Raw genomic sequence first — 19927 nt, forward strand, 5'->3', positions numbered from 1 at the left:
TGTTGGTATATCAATAAAGTTTCTAATTTTTATGGGTTTTATCTCCCGTTTCAATGAGAAACCTCATTTTAGTTAGTTTTATATCTCACTCTTAAAAGAAAGTTTTTAATTTTGTATCTAACAGATTTTACAATGAGAAACCAAATATCTACAAAAGTCTTGTATTTATTTCCCAGTTCTTGCAGTTAAATGCTCAATATAGTCTCACAAAATATGACAGCTTATATCAGTTATGGCTTTAAAAATTAAACCAGGTTGGATATTGTGGAATTATCAAACACTAAAAGTAAGGGTCCATTTTGGTATAAAGAAAAATTACATTTACAAAATTATATTGTTTTGAATAATATGTAATCAAGGATATTTTGAAACCATTTATTCTTTTTAGAATAGACTCAACACAGACCCATTTTCAGGTCGCATTACTCTTTCCAAAAAAAAATGCAAGATGAGGTTAACAGAAGTTGCCATTTTAAAGAAAGTACATGGTGTCCAGTAGTGTAATTCAGCTCTGCCTCATGTGTGGTTGTGTTATCTGAGGCTAAGACGGTCTCTTCATTGTGGAAATAAGAGCACAGCTGTGTCTGAATCGTCAGCGGCGAGTCTGCTCAGGGCTGAAGCTCTTATCTTTACTCCACTACTGAGTGTAAAACTACAGTATCAGCGTCTGCTTGAATCAAGGTGCTGCAGCGTTAGAATAAGTGGCTTTACATGGCCTGAAAAACGAACAGCACAGACAGGTGATGTATAATCTTTTCAATCAAGTTGGCAGGACATCCATCAGATTCACATCACAATCTCACCTTTTCCTCACATACCAGATGCCACCCAGGCTTTATCCAGCCTCTGTTTAGCTTTATGCCTTGGATTACCAAAATCAGGACATTTGGGCTCTTTGTTAGGTGTCAAATATAAACTTTATGTTGTTGACTGTCTGTGTAATCTATGCTGTGTTCTCTTCTCTCAGCCTTTGGTTGATTCTTCCCTAAAATCCAAAATTTCATGATCAGCCCAGTAAAAAGAGCAAAAAGCATTAATTAATAAGTTTTTTGTATCAAATTGTGGGTTGCCAATAATTAACTGCACATCAATTTAGCACAATAGTTTAAAGGTTGTTTTTTTTTTTTTGCTTTTTTTTTTTTTAATCCAAAAGTACATTCTGTCCTGTGATTGCTGTAAGATTTCCAGATGGTGAGATGCTAGGCAACACACTCATCCAAATATGGCAGCACATTTATGTTCCTTGCAAAAAGGTAAGGCTGATGATGGTTTTTATATGTTTCAAACTTTTCAGATTTGTAGGCTTTGTGGCCCTAAAACAGGGTTTCTAGGCTATAATATAGCTGCTGCTGTCAATAGACATTGACAGCTGAAGGCTCAAGTAGGAGAGTGGAAAGCAGACGGTTTGCCAAGGGTAAATCTTAAAGGGGACCTATTATGCAAAATTTACATTTTGCACGTTTTTATACATCCATTTCAATCTCAACTACTTCCAATAACCACCCAGCCATTTTGGCAATGTTTTTGGTGTAATGTTTTTAATGTTTACTTAGTGTAAACATTAAGTTGGGGAGGGCTGCGTGGTCAGCAGGAGCTTATTTGGATTTAAAGTGACAAGAGGCCCTAAAAACTCTTATTTAAAATTGCAGAACTGACCAGACTAAAATCTCATTATATAAAAATGATTTTCTGCAAAAAATGGGCAGAACATGTTTTGTATAGCCAATAGACCTATCCTAACCTTTTAAAGGAAGCATAATAGGTCACCATTATTCTTCTTATATGAGACATCAAAAAGACATATTATTTAAATTTAAACTGTCTGTTAAGGTAGACTACGTTTAAACACATGGCTGAAAAGAAATATGTGATTGGGATTCTTAGAAGAACCTTTGACTAAAACTTCTATGAATAAAATGAGGAATCCATATTGTGTCAAACTTGGTTTGACATCATAATCTTTCAATAATTTGCCTGACTGATTCTCACTGACTCAGTATTGCCCTGTCATTTACGCTGTGGTGGCCGTATCTGTCGTCTCTGTCTGTCATAGTCAATCAGCTCTCTTTCTTCTGGTTTGACTGTCTGGTTCTTGGTGGTAGTTTGAACCAAATGAACGCTTCACTCGTACAGACGGATGATGTCTGGCAGGATTTTTCCTCCACTTTTTAAATCTGTACATACTTGGAGAAAATGATATTTTTTTGTCCTGCATTTGCATTTAAGAAATATGACTCAAATAACACTTTGCCCTTAAACAAAGTTTGAGATCAAGTTTTTAGAGCAAAATGTCTGCTTAAGTAAACAGTGAAGGCCAAAAGGATTAGGTTTAAATGGGTTTAGGGAGATATTTATGTATGAGAAGGGGTAAGATATTACCAAGCACGCTCCTCATTTAATGGTGGATAGTTCTTGAAAAGGTTCATTCTGAAACCTGAGAAATCCAAAACAAAAATACCTCAATTTATTCATATATCCTTCCTACAATGATACTCCTGTGTCATCGCTGAATAAGAACATCCTTCTAATGATATCACGAGTTATTTAAAATTTCTAAGATGCTTAAATGCATTCACATGAATGTTATATAAATCAGGGTCTTGTAAAAATGCATTTTAACCATTTTTATTTGAGAGTTAAGTGATGACGGAAACATCTTCAAATTTCAAAATGAGAACATTTTGTATATATATATATATATATTAAAAAAGATAGACTGATATTCAAGCCCATCTTGTGTGTGTCAACTGCACATGTTCAACTACTGGGTAAAAACTGAGTATTGTTCTTTACTTTATATGAACCCCTTTACCCAGAAGACAGAAACCTTGACCTTGTGAATATAAAAACAAAATTAATTCATCTTTACACAAACTGCTGTGAACCAAATTTCACAAATAAATAGGACATGACTGTTGGGAACAAAGAGGAAAAGATTTCAAATTCAGACAGCAGCAACAAAACTCTCGTCTCCAAGTAAGTTGCTCAGAACCATTTGTAGTATAATCACCTCTTTAGGCTATTGACAGCATGGACCACTGCACATATCTTTTTGTATTCCCTCTAAACCAACAGCTGTGCAGGATGTGTCTTTACTGTGCAGCTGGGGATAAAGACGAGGTTAGGGCCAGAAACTGTGTACTCTAACCACAGGTCTGTCCCTAAGGGAGAGAATTAGAGATTTTGTGCTGGGCTAAGCAGCCATTTTTCAGGGGCTAAAGGTATAAAAACCCTTGGAGGTACAGCCTACATTGTTGTGCTTGTTTGTAAACAATGGCTGGAAATATTGGCAGCTTGATATAAAAAAAGGATTCATAGAATATTAATTTTGTAATAGTTTTTTCTCTCCTTGAATTTAAGCAATGTCACCTAAGCATCTTAGAATTGTATTAAATGCCATTTAAAAGTCACAAATGGTATGCAGCCATTAATGAATAATGGATCATACTGTTTGCATTTGTTCAAGCAGACATACATGTGTTTTTGTCACAGCTGAGCCAGGTTTTGGCCCGCAGTCTTTCAAAGTTCCTCTTCTCATTTATGCTCAACTTTCTCAGGGTTTCATCATTGTCCTACCTGCAACTGAAACCTTGATTCTTTTCTTTTTCAGCCATCCTGTGGCATATTTGTTGCTGTGCTTGGCATCCATTGTCCTGTTGATGACTCAGTTTGAGCCACACTTTGGTAGACAGAGGAGATCCTGAGAAAATCTGTTACTGTAATGTGTTCTGGTGCTGTGGTTGAAAAACAAATTACCTCAGTCGTGTTACTGGTGGTAAAAGGTGCTGATAAGCTTCACTTTGGTCTCATAGGTCTAATGGATATTGTTCCACAGGTATTGTGGTTCATTTTGATGCAACTTTGTTATGCTTTTACAAGCGTGTCAGAACACTCTGGTAAAAGGCATCTTTGATTTCAACGAGTTTTATCCAGGTTAAATAAAGGTTGAAGAATTATCTTTTTCCTGGCAGCCCTGACAACTAGCAATACCTGTTCATTCTCAGTATCAGTTAAAATAAATGTTTTATGGCCTTTTTTGGCAACTGCTTCTCTAACTCCTGAAGTCTTTTCTTTTTGTCATTGTGGCACACATCCTTCTATGTTTAAGCAAAGCAAAATGCCAGAAGTACAGCTTTTAACTCTGCAAAAACACAAAATCTTACCAAGTATTTTTTTGTCTAGTTTCTGTGGCATCTTGAAATAAGACAAAACTAGCCAACAACTAACTTTTCAGCAACATATAGGAGCTTGTTTTAAGTCAATAATTCCTTAATATTGGTTTTTAAAAGAGTTACTGTTTTACTGGCAGAATGTTTCACTTTTAACAAGACATTATTTCCATTCTATAAGTTGAAAACTGTTCCAGTGGAACTAGTTCTTCTTTATATAAAAAGAAAGATCAATGTTAAGAAATTATTGACCTAAGTCAAGCTCCTATATATTTCTGAAAATTTACTTAAAAGTTAGTTTTGTCTTATTTCAAGTGTACTAAGACACTTGCCCTTGAACATAGATGAAAATGCTATGAAATGCATAAATTTATTTTGTGTTTTTGGAGTGCAGCAATTTGCTAAAGATGAAATAATGAGGCAGAATTGATTACTTCATCCTGGCAGCTAATTTCCATCTAAAATCCTGTGGAAGCAGTAAATGTATAAAACTTGTTTTTCTAATGACTGTAATTACATAAAATCCATGAATAGTTTTAATTAGCAACTTCAAAATGAGGTAAATATAATGAACAAGAATGCATGAGATGCACTCCAAAAGCTCTCAGCCTTAACAGGTAGCGTTTCTTCTTAACCCCGCAGTAAAGAGCATCACTGCTAGACTCCACTCCAGTTTATTGTTTAGATGGATACTCAGGTATTTATATTATACTAGTTCACCATCTCAATGTCAGTTCCCTGGAGTTAGGCAGCAGACCACTTGCCACAGACGGCAGTCCCAGTTTCAAAGGTCTAGAAAGAATTTCCATGGAGGAGTTACATAGAAGTGCAAATTTGCAACTCTGACATCTGTTTACTATTTAGCTGCTCTGAATCACACTTCTCTTCATAAACAATCAACCAAAAATTGTAAAACTGAGTGATTTTTTCAGTAGATTTTTATAGACAGAACAATACACTGTATGTGTGAGACGGAGACTAAAAAAAAAGGAGGAACTGTTGTTTGAAGAAGCAGAAAAAGCTCTTGGTTGACTCAGCTGATCAGCTCCGGGACAATCTGAGCGTTCACTGTAATCACAGTGACCTGAAGCAACTTGAGTGCTCCTTGCTTGAGAAAATAACGGAAAAAGTTATGTGGCTGTGGGTGATGAGGTGAGAAAAATGTAAACCTACAGCTTGTAAGTACAAACTCAATGCTGCAAAGCATGTGCTACAGTGTACTGTTCCGATAAATTAACAAATTGTCTTGTTTGTCTTCGAAGGTAAGAACTACGTAGACCCTCCATCCCTCTTTACCTCCATACATAGTGGTGACAAAAGACAAATTAGATCACTGACATGGCTTTTAGTCATATTTTACTTGGTTTATCACACACTACTTCAGTTTGTGTTCAGCATCTTAAAACCTTGGGATCAGAGTGCATTATTTTACTATTTTATGTCTCATTTTACAAGTTGTGCTGTTGTTGAACTGTTATGTCCATTTTTTTTTTTTACTTGTTAAGCATTTTAAAATGTATTATTGCTGGGAAAGTGCTACATAAATAAAATCAAAGCTCTGTTTAGGCTATTTTCTAGTTGTCACTAAAAGTAGTTTCTTTAAACAGCTGGTATGAGTACATGCAGTTCAGACATGTGCAAGCTGAAACCTAAATATTACAAGATAAAATATGATTGCACTTGCAACTCTACAGAATGGTGACTGGAGACATGAAGCAGAAACGCTTGGACACCCTCAGAGTAATGAAAAGGAAGACAAGTTTGAATGGGGTTTAATAGTCATTTCCACATTGTCAGCGCTGCTGTCCTTCATGAAAACCTTGTGGGTGACAGCAGCCTGCTGTAAGCAACATACTTTCTGACTCCAGATACCATATTTCATATCTGGAGCATAGATTATTGGCTTTTGAAAACCTAACTGAGGTCATAGAAGTCTATTTGTTAATTTACTATGTGACTTTTTGTTGCTTTCAATGAACTTTGAAAATTGCAGCATTTGTATGAAGCTTTAGACTTCAATCATACTTTTTATTATACATTTTTTTAATTTGATGCCTGACTGTTTCTACCATTCCTACCGTTTAAGAGTTAAATGTTTGCAACATCCAGTACATATATGAAACACAAAAATGTCCACTATAAATCTGACATTTGTTGGTACAAATGTCCTCTGACTGGGTCGGTCGTCAGGCTGGAAAATGCTTCACATGTATAATTTTAACTCTCATCTTACCAGATTGAGAGGTCAGAAAGCCCTGACAAAAATGAGGTGATTTCAACAGCAGCTTTTGTAGAGATGGATGTAATTTTAAGGTTGCTTTTTCATTTCAACTGCAGGCTGAAACAAAATTCGACAAAAAAAAAAAGAATCAGTAAATGTTTTACAGTGAGATTCATTTAAAAGGTAACAAACAGTTAACTGCCTTTACATCTGTATGTTTGTATAAATTCAGATTAGCCAGACCAAAAGGCTATAGCCAAGACAAAAGTGGGCAACCATCTTCTCAAAACAATTACATCCACCCATCCATCCATTGTCTACACACTTATCAATGCAGAATCACCAGAAAGCTGATGGATGGGCTTGTATCTAATAAAGTGGCCAGTGAGTGTAGATTATTTTTTTAACAGGATATCCTTCAAAAGTCATTAAGCAGTTAAAGCAAGTCTTGATTCACAAACACAAATTTTAACATAATCTTCAACCACTACTTCCAACAATATATTTTTAGTTTTTTTTTTTATTATCTTAGATTCAAATCAAGTACAGCAAATAATCTCACCCCAACTATTCCTTAACCGTAATTAAAAACGAACCAGGCTTCATAAAAACAGGGGGGCGGAAGGAGTAATACGGGTCTGTTCCTTTAAATCTTCTCCACTTTTAATTTTTTTGGAGCGAGGGAGGGAAATACGGAGACAAGGGAAACCAAGCAATGTTAAAACACATTCATACAGACAGTGGCGAGCCGACACTCCCCTTTAACATCAGCAGCAACACTCTCACAGACTGACCAGCTCCCGTTCAGCCGCCAGAAGCAGAGCTCCCGCTGCGTGGATGCGTGGAAGACCCCCTGGTCTGGTTGGAAGGGGGAGAAGTTTCCCCAAAGACGAGTCTGGATCCAGCTGAGAGACGATGCCTTCTTCCTTTAGACGGGTCTCACAGGTGGCTCTGTGGATTTGCTGATTTTTATTTTATTTTTTTAAATTTCTTATTTTTCCAAGTTATTCAGCGGGGACAGGGAGAGATTCTGAGTTAGAGGATGCTCCCACAAGTCATTCGGATTTTGTATGTCTTGTCTTTTTGCGTCTTCCAAGGAGGCTTCATCAGGTAAGAAGATTTAACATTTTTAAGCGATGCGAGTTTTCTTCCTTTTTATTTTTTGGGGAATTTGATTGGCACAAACCTTTTCGAAATTGGACATTAACTGTGCGCTATTAAAAAAAAGTATTACTTATAAACAGTCCAGTTAATTTCTCTCAGAAATCATATATGGATTCAATAAGATACCAAGAGGAAAAACTGAATTTATGTTTAATATTTTGATAACCTGGAACCATGTTGAGCATTTTTTTTTCTTCCAGGTTTTTACCCACGCAGAAATCACACAGCTCCGAAAATACACCTCTTCAGTGACTTAAGGAAGCGTAGTCGCTTAGAGAAACTTTAGATATAATATTACTTATTATGGTTGAGCAATATGCTCACTGGGAAAACAATTACTTCCCTTCTAAGCCGCAAATCCTTGTCTTGGTAATTAGATTTTCTCTTCCGAAAGAATAAAATAAAATAAAAAAAGTGCTGATTTTGTTTAAAAATGCAAATATGATTTTTTTCAATAATGGGTGACGTCACTGCCCATATATGGGTGGCGGTAAGTACTGATCGGCAATAAAAAAAAAAAAAAAAAAAAAAAAAAGTACTGATCGGTATGATATCCCTTGAATTAAAAAGACGCATCTAACTCTTCAAAAATGTTTATTTATTTTTATGTAGCTGTTACTATGCTCTTGTTCAGGGCTGTACTGCGCTGTTGCTGCTTTGCAGCAAGAAAGTCATGGGTTTGAATCCGAGCCTGCATGTGGTCTTTCTGCATAGATTTTCTCCCTGTGCATGCATGGGTTCTCTTCGGGTACTCTGGCTTCCTTGCACAGTTATGATGTTAATATAATGTTACAGTAACTCTGTCCAATATTACCATTAGGAGTGTATGATTGTGATCCATGTGATGGACTTGGGGTGAGAATAAGGTGGTAAAAACAATGGGATAATTTTGCCTTTATGCACTTTTTTTGTGGTAAAAAAAAAAGAAAAGTGGTTTGACACCTTTAGGGTGCACAGAAGAAACAGTGCCTCCTACAGTCTCAATGTATAATGGTTGCAGAATCAGGTGGCTGCTTAGAAATATAAAAATCATTTTTTTTCTATGCCTGTCTTATGCGTTATCGATTTGAAACATGAAAAGAAATCCAGTCTTTTCATGTTTCTTTCATTCTTACCTGCCTTTGACTTTTTAAAAAAGTAAAGATATCTTGTATTTCAATTTAATATTTTCACTTTTTAAAACAGAAATCACACTACCACTTTTTTTCTTGTTTCTCATGAGAACATCCAATTACCAAAACACGCACAGACCCGATGCATAAAGAGCTTTGCAAGACAGAAAGTCATACTGGGGTACAAGATCTGAAACCCCAAATTGAACTTCAAACTGAAATGAACTTCAAACCCAAATTTAAATTTAACTTGTGGCGATAATTGTGGCTCAATAATTTAAATAATAAAGACAATTTATTTAATGAATTCAATTTGAAAATTGATGGCCATACCATTTATCAATAAATCAAGTTTAATTGCACAGCACATTTCAGCACCAAGGTAGTTCAAAGTGCATTACATCATAAAAATAAGTCATAAAAACATCTTACAGTCAGCAGTTAAGAAACCTACATGTCCTTTTTGTCGATGTCATCATAAAAATCATCAATACACATCAAATATATTGATCAATATTCTAGTGATTATGGCTCGAAAGCAACTCTAAACAAGTGGGGTTTTAGCCTTGATTTAAAGGTATTCTGTGTTTCAGTTGTTTTGCAGTTTTCTAGAAGTTTGTTCCATATTTGTGGTGCATAGAAGTTGGATGTACCAGTGTTCATGAAAACCTACTAATAAAAACATTTTAGCTACGCCTGCCAAACTGGGAGACATGAGAGTGTCTCAGGCAGGACATTTCTGAATCACTGAGCAGAATTTTCTCTCGTGCCTCAGATTTGAATCTCTTTAGTGGGCATTACAGTAACTTCTGTACATTGTGCTTTAAGCATGGTAGATGGGAGAATTTTATGAATACAATAAATTACAGTTGCTGTTATACTGTATTTATCTGTATTTGCATTTTCTTGAGGCAGAGCAAATTAGGCATAACTCTGTCGTTATACAGTGTGTCTGCAAATAAAGTTTTAAAAAAAACATTCCCTCCCCTCTCCCTCCCCCTCACCCAACAGACTTCTTGTGGCTTTGATGTCAAGCAGTGATGTCACTCATCCTGTCTGTGACATCACAGGCGACTGTCTTTGTATTCTCAGATTCCACAGAGAAATTCATTTGCAGTTTAAGGTTTGAAAGAGAAAGGAACAATGGAAGAAAAGAATTTATTGTTGACCAAAAACCAGAGTTTGGAGAAGAGATTCAGGAAGCTGCAAGAAGAACAGGCGCAGCTTCAGAAGACAGTAGAGAAACTGAGGAAAAAACTTGAACAGCTTAATTCAAATAATGCAAACAACTTCCAAGCTGAAAATAATGTTCTTGATAACGCCAATGAGTTTTACAAGGAGCAGATTATTAGATCACTTAATTCGGAGCTGGACAAAGAAAGAGAGACCATTTACAAGCTTAGATGGAAACATGATGCCATTGTAAAGGCAAATGTACAATTAAAACAGACAGAGACTAAATTGAAAAAGGATTTTGAGGATTTATTAAAACAAAAATCTAAAGAACTGAACTGGCGTCAAATAGAAAACAAAGACCTTAAGAAAGAAATTGTGGCATTGAAATTAAAGACTGAAAAAATACAATCCAGGGTGGCAGAAAAGTCCAAGGAGGTCCCCCAGATTGAAAAGAAAAACCCAGAAGAGACGCCAACAATATTGCAGAGAGTTGGACATACTTTTATCCAAATGTACCAGTCAGGAACGTTGAGATATTGGGTGCCACCCTGGATTTTTTAATTTCTGAAGAGGAACTTTGGAACTAACCTTTCGTGTTAGCAGTGTTGTATAGTAACGAAGTAAAAACACTTCACTACTTTACTTAAGTATAGTTTGGAGTTCTTCATACTTTCCTCGAGTATGAACATTTTTGATGACTTTCACTTCACTATATTTCCGAACTTAATTGCGTACTTTTACTCCGATACATTTTCAATGTGTGGTTTAGTTACTCGTTACAAAAAAGCGAGAGAGAGAAACGCAAGTGTTTTGACCCCACCTACTGATTGACTGCAACAAAGTCGGTAGCCTACTTGCCTGGGCTTGTTCACCACCACCAATAGGATACACCTGTTTCTCTTCTCCCATTAAACACAAAACAAGTGTCGCAATCAGCAGCAGTCACATGGAGGAGGAGACGCAGACCACAACGACTGCTGGTGGCTCCAGGAGTGGTTCCACCAGCTGGTGATGAGAGCCCATGGCCTTATTTAAACACAATATACTCTTTCTTGGGTGTTAAAGATTCGTCGTACCGCATGCAGTTTATGTTATTCCTGCCCAAAGATGTGGAAATTCTATCTTACAAAAACTCCCCGTCCAACTTGAAGAAACACATCGAGGTAACGTCTTATGAAATGCTTATAATCCTCCTGTGTCAGTAACTATAGCTTGGTCACTAGGCACTATTGAGAAATCTTGAGCATAACGTTACCTGTATAAATGAACTTTGTTTGGCATTGTTTCAGTTCCACACGTGGCGTATTTAGCTTAGGCCTAATGTTGACTGTAGCAGGCTACCTAGACTCCTCTGTTCAAGGGGGGACGGAAGCCATAGCGATAGTAATTTAGACTGAATTTAACGAATAATAATCAGTTGTAAAGCAGGTTAAGTTAACCTTGTGGTATAGGGAAAGCACCTAATTTTCTTAACTAAATGATGCCTGCAGGTATATCTATTAGCAGGTTTAATTTTGCCTGCACTTGGTTGTGTACATTATTTTAAGTGTATTTGACAAGTTTACCAAAATATAAAAAATGTCATTCAAACTGCATTTTTCTTGTTTTACTTATACTTTTCATTACATTACTTGAGTACATCCATTTTTACAGCAATTTCCATACTTAAGTACAAGAAGTTTCAGATACTTTAAGACTTTAACTCAAGTAACATTTCAGTCAGTGACTTGGACTTTTACGAAAGTCATATTTTGGAGAGGTACCTATACTTTTACTTGACTCTGAGATTTCAGTACTTTATACAACACTGCGTGTTAGTCTGGACCCGTGAAGTAGTTCCCAGTCTCAAAAAGTAGTGCCTCCAGCCTCTGGACACTACGCTGACAGACACAGCAAACCTTCTTGCCACAGCTCGCATTGATGTGCCATCCTGGATGAGCTGCACTACCTGAGCCACTTGTGTGGGTTGTGGAGTTTGTCTCATGCTACCACGAGTGTGAAAGCACCACCAACATTCAAAACTGACCAAAACATCAGCCAGACAGCATAGGTACTGAAAAGTGGTCTGTGGTCCCAACTGCAGAACCACTCCTTTATTGAGTGTGTCTTGCTAATTGCCAATAATTTCCACCTGTTGTCTATTCCATTTGCACATCAGCAGGTGAAATTGATTGTCAATCAGTGTTGCTTCCTAAGTGGACAGTTTGATTTCACAGAAGTTTGATTTACTTGGAGTTATATTGTGTTGTTTAAGTGTTCCCTTTATTTTTTTGAGCAGTGTAGTTACAGCTTCTGAAGAGGGCAGCGACATGCCTGACAGTAATGATTCTGATGATGATGATTGTTAGGGCTTTGATGAATGGGACTTTGAGACCAGCTGTAGAAAGCTGGGAGTGTACTGCACGTCTGATTTGAGAGTTTCTTTTGAGTAAAGCTTTACAGTAACTTGCTGTATCTTTGGATATTTTCAGATCATTGTTGCAATAATTACAAAAAACAATACGAGTTTTTGTTAAGGTTGATATATTTTGCAAGATTAGTGGAGAAGCAGTCAACATGTCCGAATATTTTAAAAAAATTTTGTCGATTCGTTGGTAATATTTCCACGAACACTACAGTTCAAGATTGGGTAAGTGATGTACAAAAGACAGCAGCTCATGTACACATTGGAAAACCACTGAATAAACTAAGTAAGACATTGATCAGCACAATGTTATGCAAATAATATAGTGAGGATGTTGCACAGCACTCTTCTACACAGGATCTGTGGATAAATTTGCAAAAATGCATTTGAAAACAAACCAATGATGGGGCCTTTGTGGTTTTGTGTTTATTGCGGGTCGGTAATAATACAGTCCACTAGGATGTTTTAGCACAAAAATTTGCTAGTCAAAGAGAGCTGCATTCAAGTATAATAATTGAAGGCTTGGTGGAAGGAAAATGTGTATGGTTTAAAAGGTGGACAAACATTAGTGATGTCTGTGGCATTTGGAAGATTGTGAAGAGATTTATAAGGCAACAGCTAGAGACAGGGCTTCAGGAATAGCTTAAGATCAATACCTCCTTCTAGCTAAACTAGTTGAAGAGGTTTTTTTTGTCAGGTGACTATCTCATTGCAGCAAAGTGCTTTACTTTCTTTTGGACAAACTAATATGATTAGCAGTACTTCTTTTTGTCAGAAAATCCTGCAAATAAGAGTTGAACTTTGGCCATTTAGGTTTTTCTCTATATTTGTGCAACTGGTGCATTTATCAACCTGTTGTGTTTGAATTTAATTTTGTTATACAGCTGCAAACCTTGCTTACAGGTTGGGGTCAGTGTGACTTTGCTTCTGGAGGCAACAAGGGAATGCATCAGTCAAGGTGTGTTCAGTATTTCTCGGTCCAGAAGCAGAAATATATCTTGATTTTCTGCTCATCATTAATTTTCACTTGTCTTAGCCTATTCTCCTTTCCTGCTTTCCAAACTTCCTTAGCTTCTTTCTTTTCCCCACTCAGTGCCAAAAAACTTTTTTGTTCACACTGAACACTTTCCTTATTTCATGCCCTGCCACCCTCAGGTGTGAACGGAAGGGAATTAAGATCTGCATAATCCTGGAGCGGAACAGAGCCGTGACTCTGTGAACCCAGGGGCGAGGAGAGCAGCTCTCAGCCTGGAGAGGCAGTCAACTGACAGCACCTCCTCTGAGAAATTATATGCTCTCCTGCTGGCCTTCCTGCTCACTACATGAGGGGGGGAGGGAGCCACAGGGAGGCAAGCAGGAAAAGGGGAAAGATTAAGGAACGAGGGCAGGTGTAAAAGAGGCAGAATCAGATGGAGGTGGGGAACGGGAAAACATTGAGAAAGAACCGTGCCGAGATCTATGTGAAGAGAAAGCTGAGAGTTTGGCATGTTTAGCTGCAGGCAGCGGTTAGAATGGGGCTTGGAGATGGAGAAATGTGGCACAGGCTGGGAAACGGAGACAATGTGAGCAACTGGAGGCGGAAGAAGAGACCCAAAATAAGAAGCTCTCTGCCGTTTCTGATTGTACAAAGCAGAGCTCGCAGACTGGAAGGACATAGAAGTGTTGGTTGCCTGTCAACAGGAGGAAACGGGGACAAAGAAATGAATATTACAGGTCGCATCAAAGTTAAAGTATGCAGTCTGAGAGGTTTGCGAATGCAGACTGCATGCATCAATCTGTGTGTGTGTGTTCAAAGAGACAGCGTTGCACCTTGCACTTCATGTCAGTTTAAATTCAGTGCCAGCTGAAAGGGAAAAGCTGAATCTGTCTGACTTCCTTAGTTTTTTCAGCCACTCGGTTGATTTGTTGGATGAGAATCTAAGCTTGAATCAAAAAAATTGAGGCACTTTAAGAATATTTTTTGAATTCTTTTAAAGCAGAACAGTGTTAACATGTTAAATAATCTGTAATTTCCTGGTATAGTTACTTTTTCCCAGAGGTGTGACCAAGTCACTGTGTTGCAAGTCTCAAGTAAGTCTCAAGTCTCTGTCCTCAAGTCTCAAGTAAAGACAGGCAAAAGTCGAGTCAAGTCTCAAGTCAGGAACCTGTAATTTCAAGTCATTTCGAGTCGTTTTTATTTTATTTTTTTTTGTTATAATTTGCAATTATACATAAAATTCAAATAATAAACCATTTGTTCGTTTTAAAATATGTATTTATCTCAAATGATAGAACATGTGTAGCTGAACACAAAGTATAAAAAACATTTTTAAATTGGACCACTTTATTGCGCAGTTCTGTTAAACTTGATACTCAATAAAAAAAAGACGAAAATGCTGACATTTCCACAACACAATACAAAGAACCATAACAGCAGTTTTTTCCTCTTTTCTCTGACCTGTCAAAACAATATATTGTCAATATAATTTCCCAACGTAGATGTCTTCAAATACACCAACCATCCTTAGATGATACTAGACTAGTGATGTGTCGGTCGCTAACGATCCGGCTCTAAGAGCCGGCTCTTTGAAGTGAACGATTGGAACCGGCTCCACAATGGGAGCCGTTTTAGGATCCTATTTGGGAGTCGGGTTTTTTTCTACAGTATATCGCTGTCTCTCCGCCTCCCTGTTGTTGTGCTTGTGCTCTGCAAGTGCCAGAGCTGATCGTTTTTTCCCCACATCGTTTTTTTTTTTTTGTCCTGCGGTGCCTCGCTGTCTCTCCCCCCCTTCTCCCTCTCCTTGCGCGTTTTGCTCTTCTGCCAGTGCTAGAGCGGAGAGTTTTTTTCCCTCGGTCGGTCCACTGCCCTCATGTCAAGCGTGTGCTCCACACATCTGACCAATCACACATAACACTGAATATTATTTGATATTTGTATTGTGGCACCTTTTGCTGTTATGAAGCTGCTTTGATACTTTTTCGTATTGTGGTGGGTGTTTGTATGTATATTTAACTGTTAAATTTATTTTAAGTTATTTTTGTGGAAGTGGTGCTATTTTGTGATAATTTAATTGGTTATAATAAAAGGTTTATTTATAAGGCATTGTTACATTATTATGTGGCATTTTTACTCATCATAAGTGCTTAACAATGTCAATAATTAAACAAAATATTATAAAATTAGGTTTAAGCTATTAATTAATTAATAATGTCAAAAATATATATGTGGAGCCGAAAGAGCCGGCTCTCCACAGTAAGAAGAGCCATTAGAGCCGCATCTCGAAAAGGAGCCGAAATTCCCATCACTGTACTAGACCCGGCTCATCATCATGATGGGACAGAGAGACTCTGTTCCCTGTGTTCAGGTCCAGAATCTGCTTTCTGTTCCGGAGCCCCGCTCACTATCCACCGGCTTCCTGAGCTAACACGGTGCACATTATTTGTGGAGGCATTTGAAGGACCGGATTTATGGTAAATAATCACCAATTTAACCCGGAGTACACATGCTAACACGAAGTTAGCTAAAGTCAACTATCTTACAGCAAAAGAAAAGCGCCACCTACCGATCTTTGTGAAGCTTCAAATGCCGGACAAAGTTGGACGTCGTGGCATCTCCATCCGATATTCTCTTCTTGCATGTTTTACAAGTTGCAGTTCGTTTTTTAGTCGAAAGTTCATAACCTACGTAGCCAAAAGAAATTACTCGCGGAAGCATATTCGAGCGGTTATTTCGTATTTCGTTCCCTGAGCTCTGTAGCTTTGCCGCGTTTTTTTAAACGTCCAAATCCTGTTAATTTGATTGGTTGTGCTGCAGTTACGTACACAAACATACATAAGGAGAGAGGAAAACCATAGTGACGGTCTGCGCATATTGATACGGAATGAGTGAAATTAATTAATGACGCCACTTTATAAATAATGTGTTTTAAATTTTAAGACTTTGAGTAAAAAATATCAAGTCTTTTCAAGTAAACAGCTTCAAGTCGAGTCAAGTCCCAAGTCAATGGCATTAAAGTCAAAGTCAAGTCCGAGTCTTTGAGCATTTTTTCAAGTCAAGTCTCAAGTCGTGATTTTAACGACTCGAGTCTGACTCGAGTCCCCACCTCTGCTTTTTCCCCTCTCAACATTAAATAAAGTGGCTTTCAGCCATGAAAATATGATTGTACCAATAGTGTATTTTTATATAACGCTTATACGTTGTGTATAATGCAGCTGTCTTTGTATACAATGCCTCAAGGTGACAGTTATCAATAAATGAAGAAAATGTGACCTTACAGAGCTTGGGCATTTCTTCAAAATTATTTAAAAGATGGGGCAGAAACTGGTTTCCCAGAGGCTGGAAGCAACACTGAAGGAGCTGCAGAAATTTCCTACAAGGGCTGGTTCTTGACTACATGTGACAGCAATCACATTGCCATGGCTGAATGACTCTTTATTCAATACACAGAAACAACACTGAGCATCACCAAAGAACACCAAACAGGTGGCGGCAGCGTCATTAGTTTTCCCTTTTTTAAAAAATATGGTTCCAAATATCTATCAGTTTTGACCTTAACCCTTCAGTTTTCTGCTTTAATGTTGAAGCTAAATATGGACTTCTTAGATGGATTTTACTTTATTGTTTAAATATATAAAGTTGAAGTTTTTGTTGTCGACTGTTAAGGATTCTTAATTTGAAGAGGGTGAAGACTGTTTAATGACTAACAGACTAATGTTCTGTTTCTTCACGTCACCTTTTTCCCCTGACCCCATGGACAGCAGTGAAAATGATATAAGTGTAAACGTAAGGACATCATAGATCCCGTAAATTGTCAAAATTAGTAATTGAGGTTTGTAGTCTTTCAAGGACAGATATAATTTATACTTTAGTGATTTAGCATTAGCTAAAATATTTGTGATTAGTGCTTTAGGGTTAGCACAGTTTAACTTTTTAGGTAGCGATGTCCTGCACTAATAAATGGCTGCCAGCACTTGAATGGTCTACAATTCTTTACATTTGAAACGTTGCACCTTAACTTAAAATGAAATTGCTCAAATTGCACATCCTGCTGCAGTGTGGGATGCTTAATAAAAAATAGTACTGGTCTAAAACTTTCCTTTTTACTCATTTCATAAGTATGTGAACTTCACAACAGATGAAGGACAAATTATGGAAATGCTTCCACGCTTGTTATCAGATATGTATCTCTTCATTGGTGAATTGCAGAGTGAAGCAGTGGTTTGCCTTGGAACGAGAGACAGATAATCTCAACAGGCAGGCTGTCCTTGCCTCTAGCCAGCGAGAGATCACGTTTCACATCTGAAATGGGTTTATCATCTCATTGAGCTGGGAACTCCTGAGCCTGATGCTTCCTTCAGAGAAACCTTGTCCTGGGGGAGGCTTTTCCTCTTAACTGTAAATGTTTTAAATGCTTCTCCACTGATTATAAACCCAACGTCATCATATTTTCATGAAATACGGCCTCGGACGGAATTGCTCGAGTTATATTGCAGCGATCTTTAGAGAACATCAGTAACACAAATGGGCTAAACGAGCAAAGGACTTGTTCTTTTTAGAGTTTATCTGAATTTCAGACACATAATATTTCTCATTTTTTGGACTGCATAGAATATGTTTTTCTGTGCCGCTTCCTAGCCTGCTAGAATAATAGCCTTCTGGTTTGAAATAGGTACCTCTCTTATTTAGAGCCTACAGTCATTCAAAGAAAATCAAGTTGGGAATAGCTTTGTTCACAGTAGAAAAATAATAAAATATCACATTACAGATAAAAACAACTTTTAGATTGTCTTGATTTAAAACAGCTGAAATAAGCTTGATTTTAATAGTGCTTATATTTTGACGATATACAATAAATTCCAACCCTACTTCACTCTGATAGTAAGTTTTTTCCATCCCATATCGTATGTTAAAGATCTCAAAGAAAAATATGAATCAGCTACAATATTGACAATAACAGCAGGTCAAAGCTTCACAAAAACTGGAGATCAGAAATCAGTGCATCTCTTGCGAAAGAACCAGAAAATCATTTTGCCAGCAGCTTTCACTTAGAGATTGAAGATTTCTTCCTTCCTCCATTTATAATGAAGCTTTTGTGTTGTGAGAGAAAAACATTTTTATTTTATCCAGTTTTAATGAGCAAAATATTGCTTGCTTGCTGAAACTTAAATTCCTTCTGGACTCGGCACATCAAAATAAGGCTGTTCGTAAATTAAGAATGGAGTATGTGCCTGAAATGTTAAATCTATACACAGCATAGCCCATAGCTGTACATTCCTGTGAAGAGCCTCTGAAACACCTGTTAAGCCGCAGAGAAAAACACAGTTTCTCACAGAAAACATACTGGAAGGAAGTAAACACAATTCAGGAAATGTATAAACATCCAGTTACGAGACACAATCTTTTTGGAATGGGTTTAATTAAATTTAGATGGTTGTCCCAGCTGGTGTAGTAGCATTTGCTCTCTAACGTGATATCTAGAGGCAAATAAATATGGAAAAGAGCCGCTTTGCAGAATATTCGTTTTGAACTCTCATACTATTCAGAGTTGTGTAAAAAAGGGGGGGAAAAAAACATGCCACTGGCTTGTATTTTTAAAAAAATACATTTAATTTCAACGTGCAAACATTTGCATATCTAAAACAACTGAAGCTTTAAACACAATGTCTATTTTGTTTTTGTCAGAGAAAACAGGAATACCACTCAGTGATTTCTCCTTGAGTTGCGCTCAGACATTTTTTACCAAAATGCAGGAAACTCCCCACACACTCTGTTGATACACAGCAAGGATTGCGTGAACAAGGAAAGTGTAGAAGAGGAGCAGATGGGATGTTTACGTGAGTTAATGACTAAAAAATGAGCCAAGTAGGACGAGGGGAGTCGAACAGACGGTTTGCTCTCCACAGCCTGCACAGCTACGAGCAGCCCTGGTGTACTTATCAATGAACTATGACGATGAGAGACACGAAGAAGATTCATCAAAAGATAAAGAACAACTTGGTCTGTTTCTGCTTCTTAGCTTTAAAATCCACTGAGGATATGTGCAAGATCTAATTGTCTCCACTTTCTTAAAAAACAGTTAACCTTATCATGCCGTCTGCTCATTCCTTTAGGAAAGTCTTTTTATATTCATCAAAAGTCCTTAAATTTGGCATTGTAAGAATTTGTAGTGCTCAAAATAAGTCATTGCATCTTTCATTTAAACTAACCTCCATTCTTGGTTTTGTAGCAAATAGGATTTAGTAAAAAGGAAGCTGTAACCAGACCTATTTACTCTAAGAACAATCTTAATGATCAAAGCGCCTGACACAGATCGGCCCTTTGCTTCATTATATTAGTGATTGGATTTGTAGTGGAGATGACAGGTTGCTGATGGGGCTTGGTGTTAGGCTGACATCTCAGGCTAAGAACCGTGAGTGATTGTTTTCTGCCAAATATGATTTTTCTTTGTTTTTCGTACATGAACAGACTTTTTTGTGGACCTACAGTTGATCTTAACACACAGCAGCTGACTTAGATTATATTAGTATCCAAAAACACAAAGAACATTGAAAAAATAATCTTCTCAAGTGTCAAATACCAGCAAATTGACTTGATTTACTCATATCCAAGGATTAAATAATACACCAGCTCATGATTTGACAAGACAAAATATTACAAATATTTTACAGAAAACTAAGAATCCCAATTTTTTCACAAATGGAC

At 37.2% G+C, this 19927-nt stretch overlaps 1 protein-coding gene across 1 annotated transcript in view; it reads left to right on the forward strand.

Annotated features, from left to right (window-relative positions):
* The first annotated feature begins 7432 nt into the window (after nucleotides 1-7432).
* glra4a (glycine receptor, alpha 4a) overlaps nucleotides 7433-19927 on the forward strand; it is a 56224-nt gene continuing 43729 nt past the window's right edge. Inside the window, exon 1 of the mRNA XM_028009845.1 lies at nucleotides 7433-7500. Coding sequence (XP_027865646.1) covers nucleotides 7433-7500 — 68 coding nt within the window. The remainder of the gene's footprint in view (nucleotides 7501-19927) is intronic.

The sequence above is a fragment of the Xiphophorus couchianus genome, chromosome 23, assembly GCF_001444195.1.
Source record: "Xiphophorus couchianus chromosome 23, X_couchianus-1.0, whole genome shotgun sequence".
Classification (NCBI taxonomy): domain Eukaryota; kingdom Metazoa; phylum Chordata; class Actinopteri; order Cyprinodontiformes; family Poeciliidae; genus Xiphophorus; species Xiphophorus couchianus.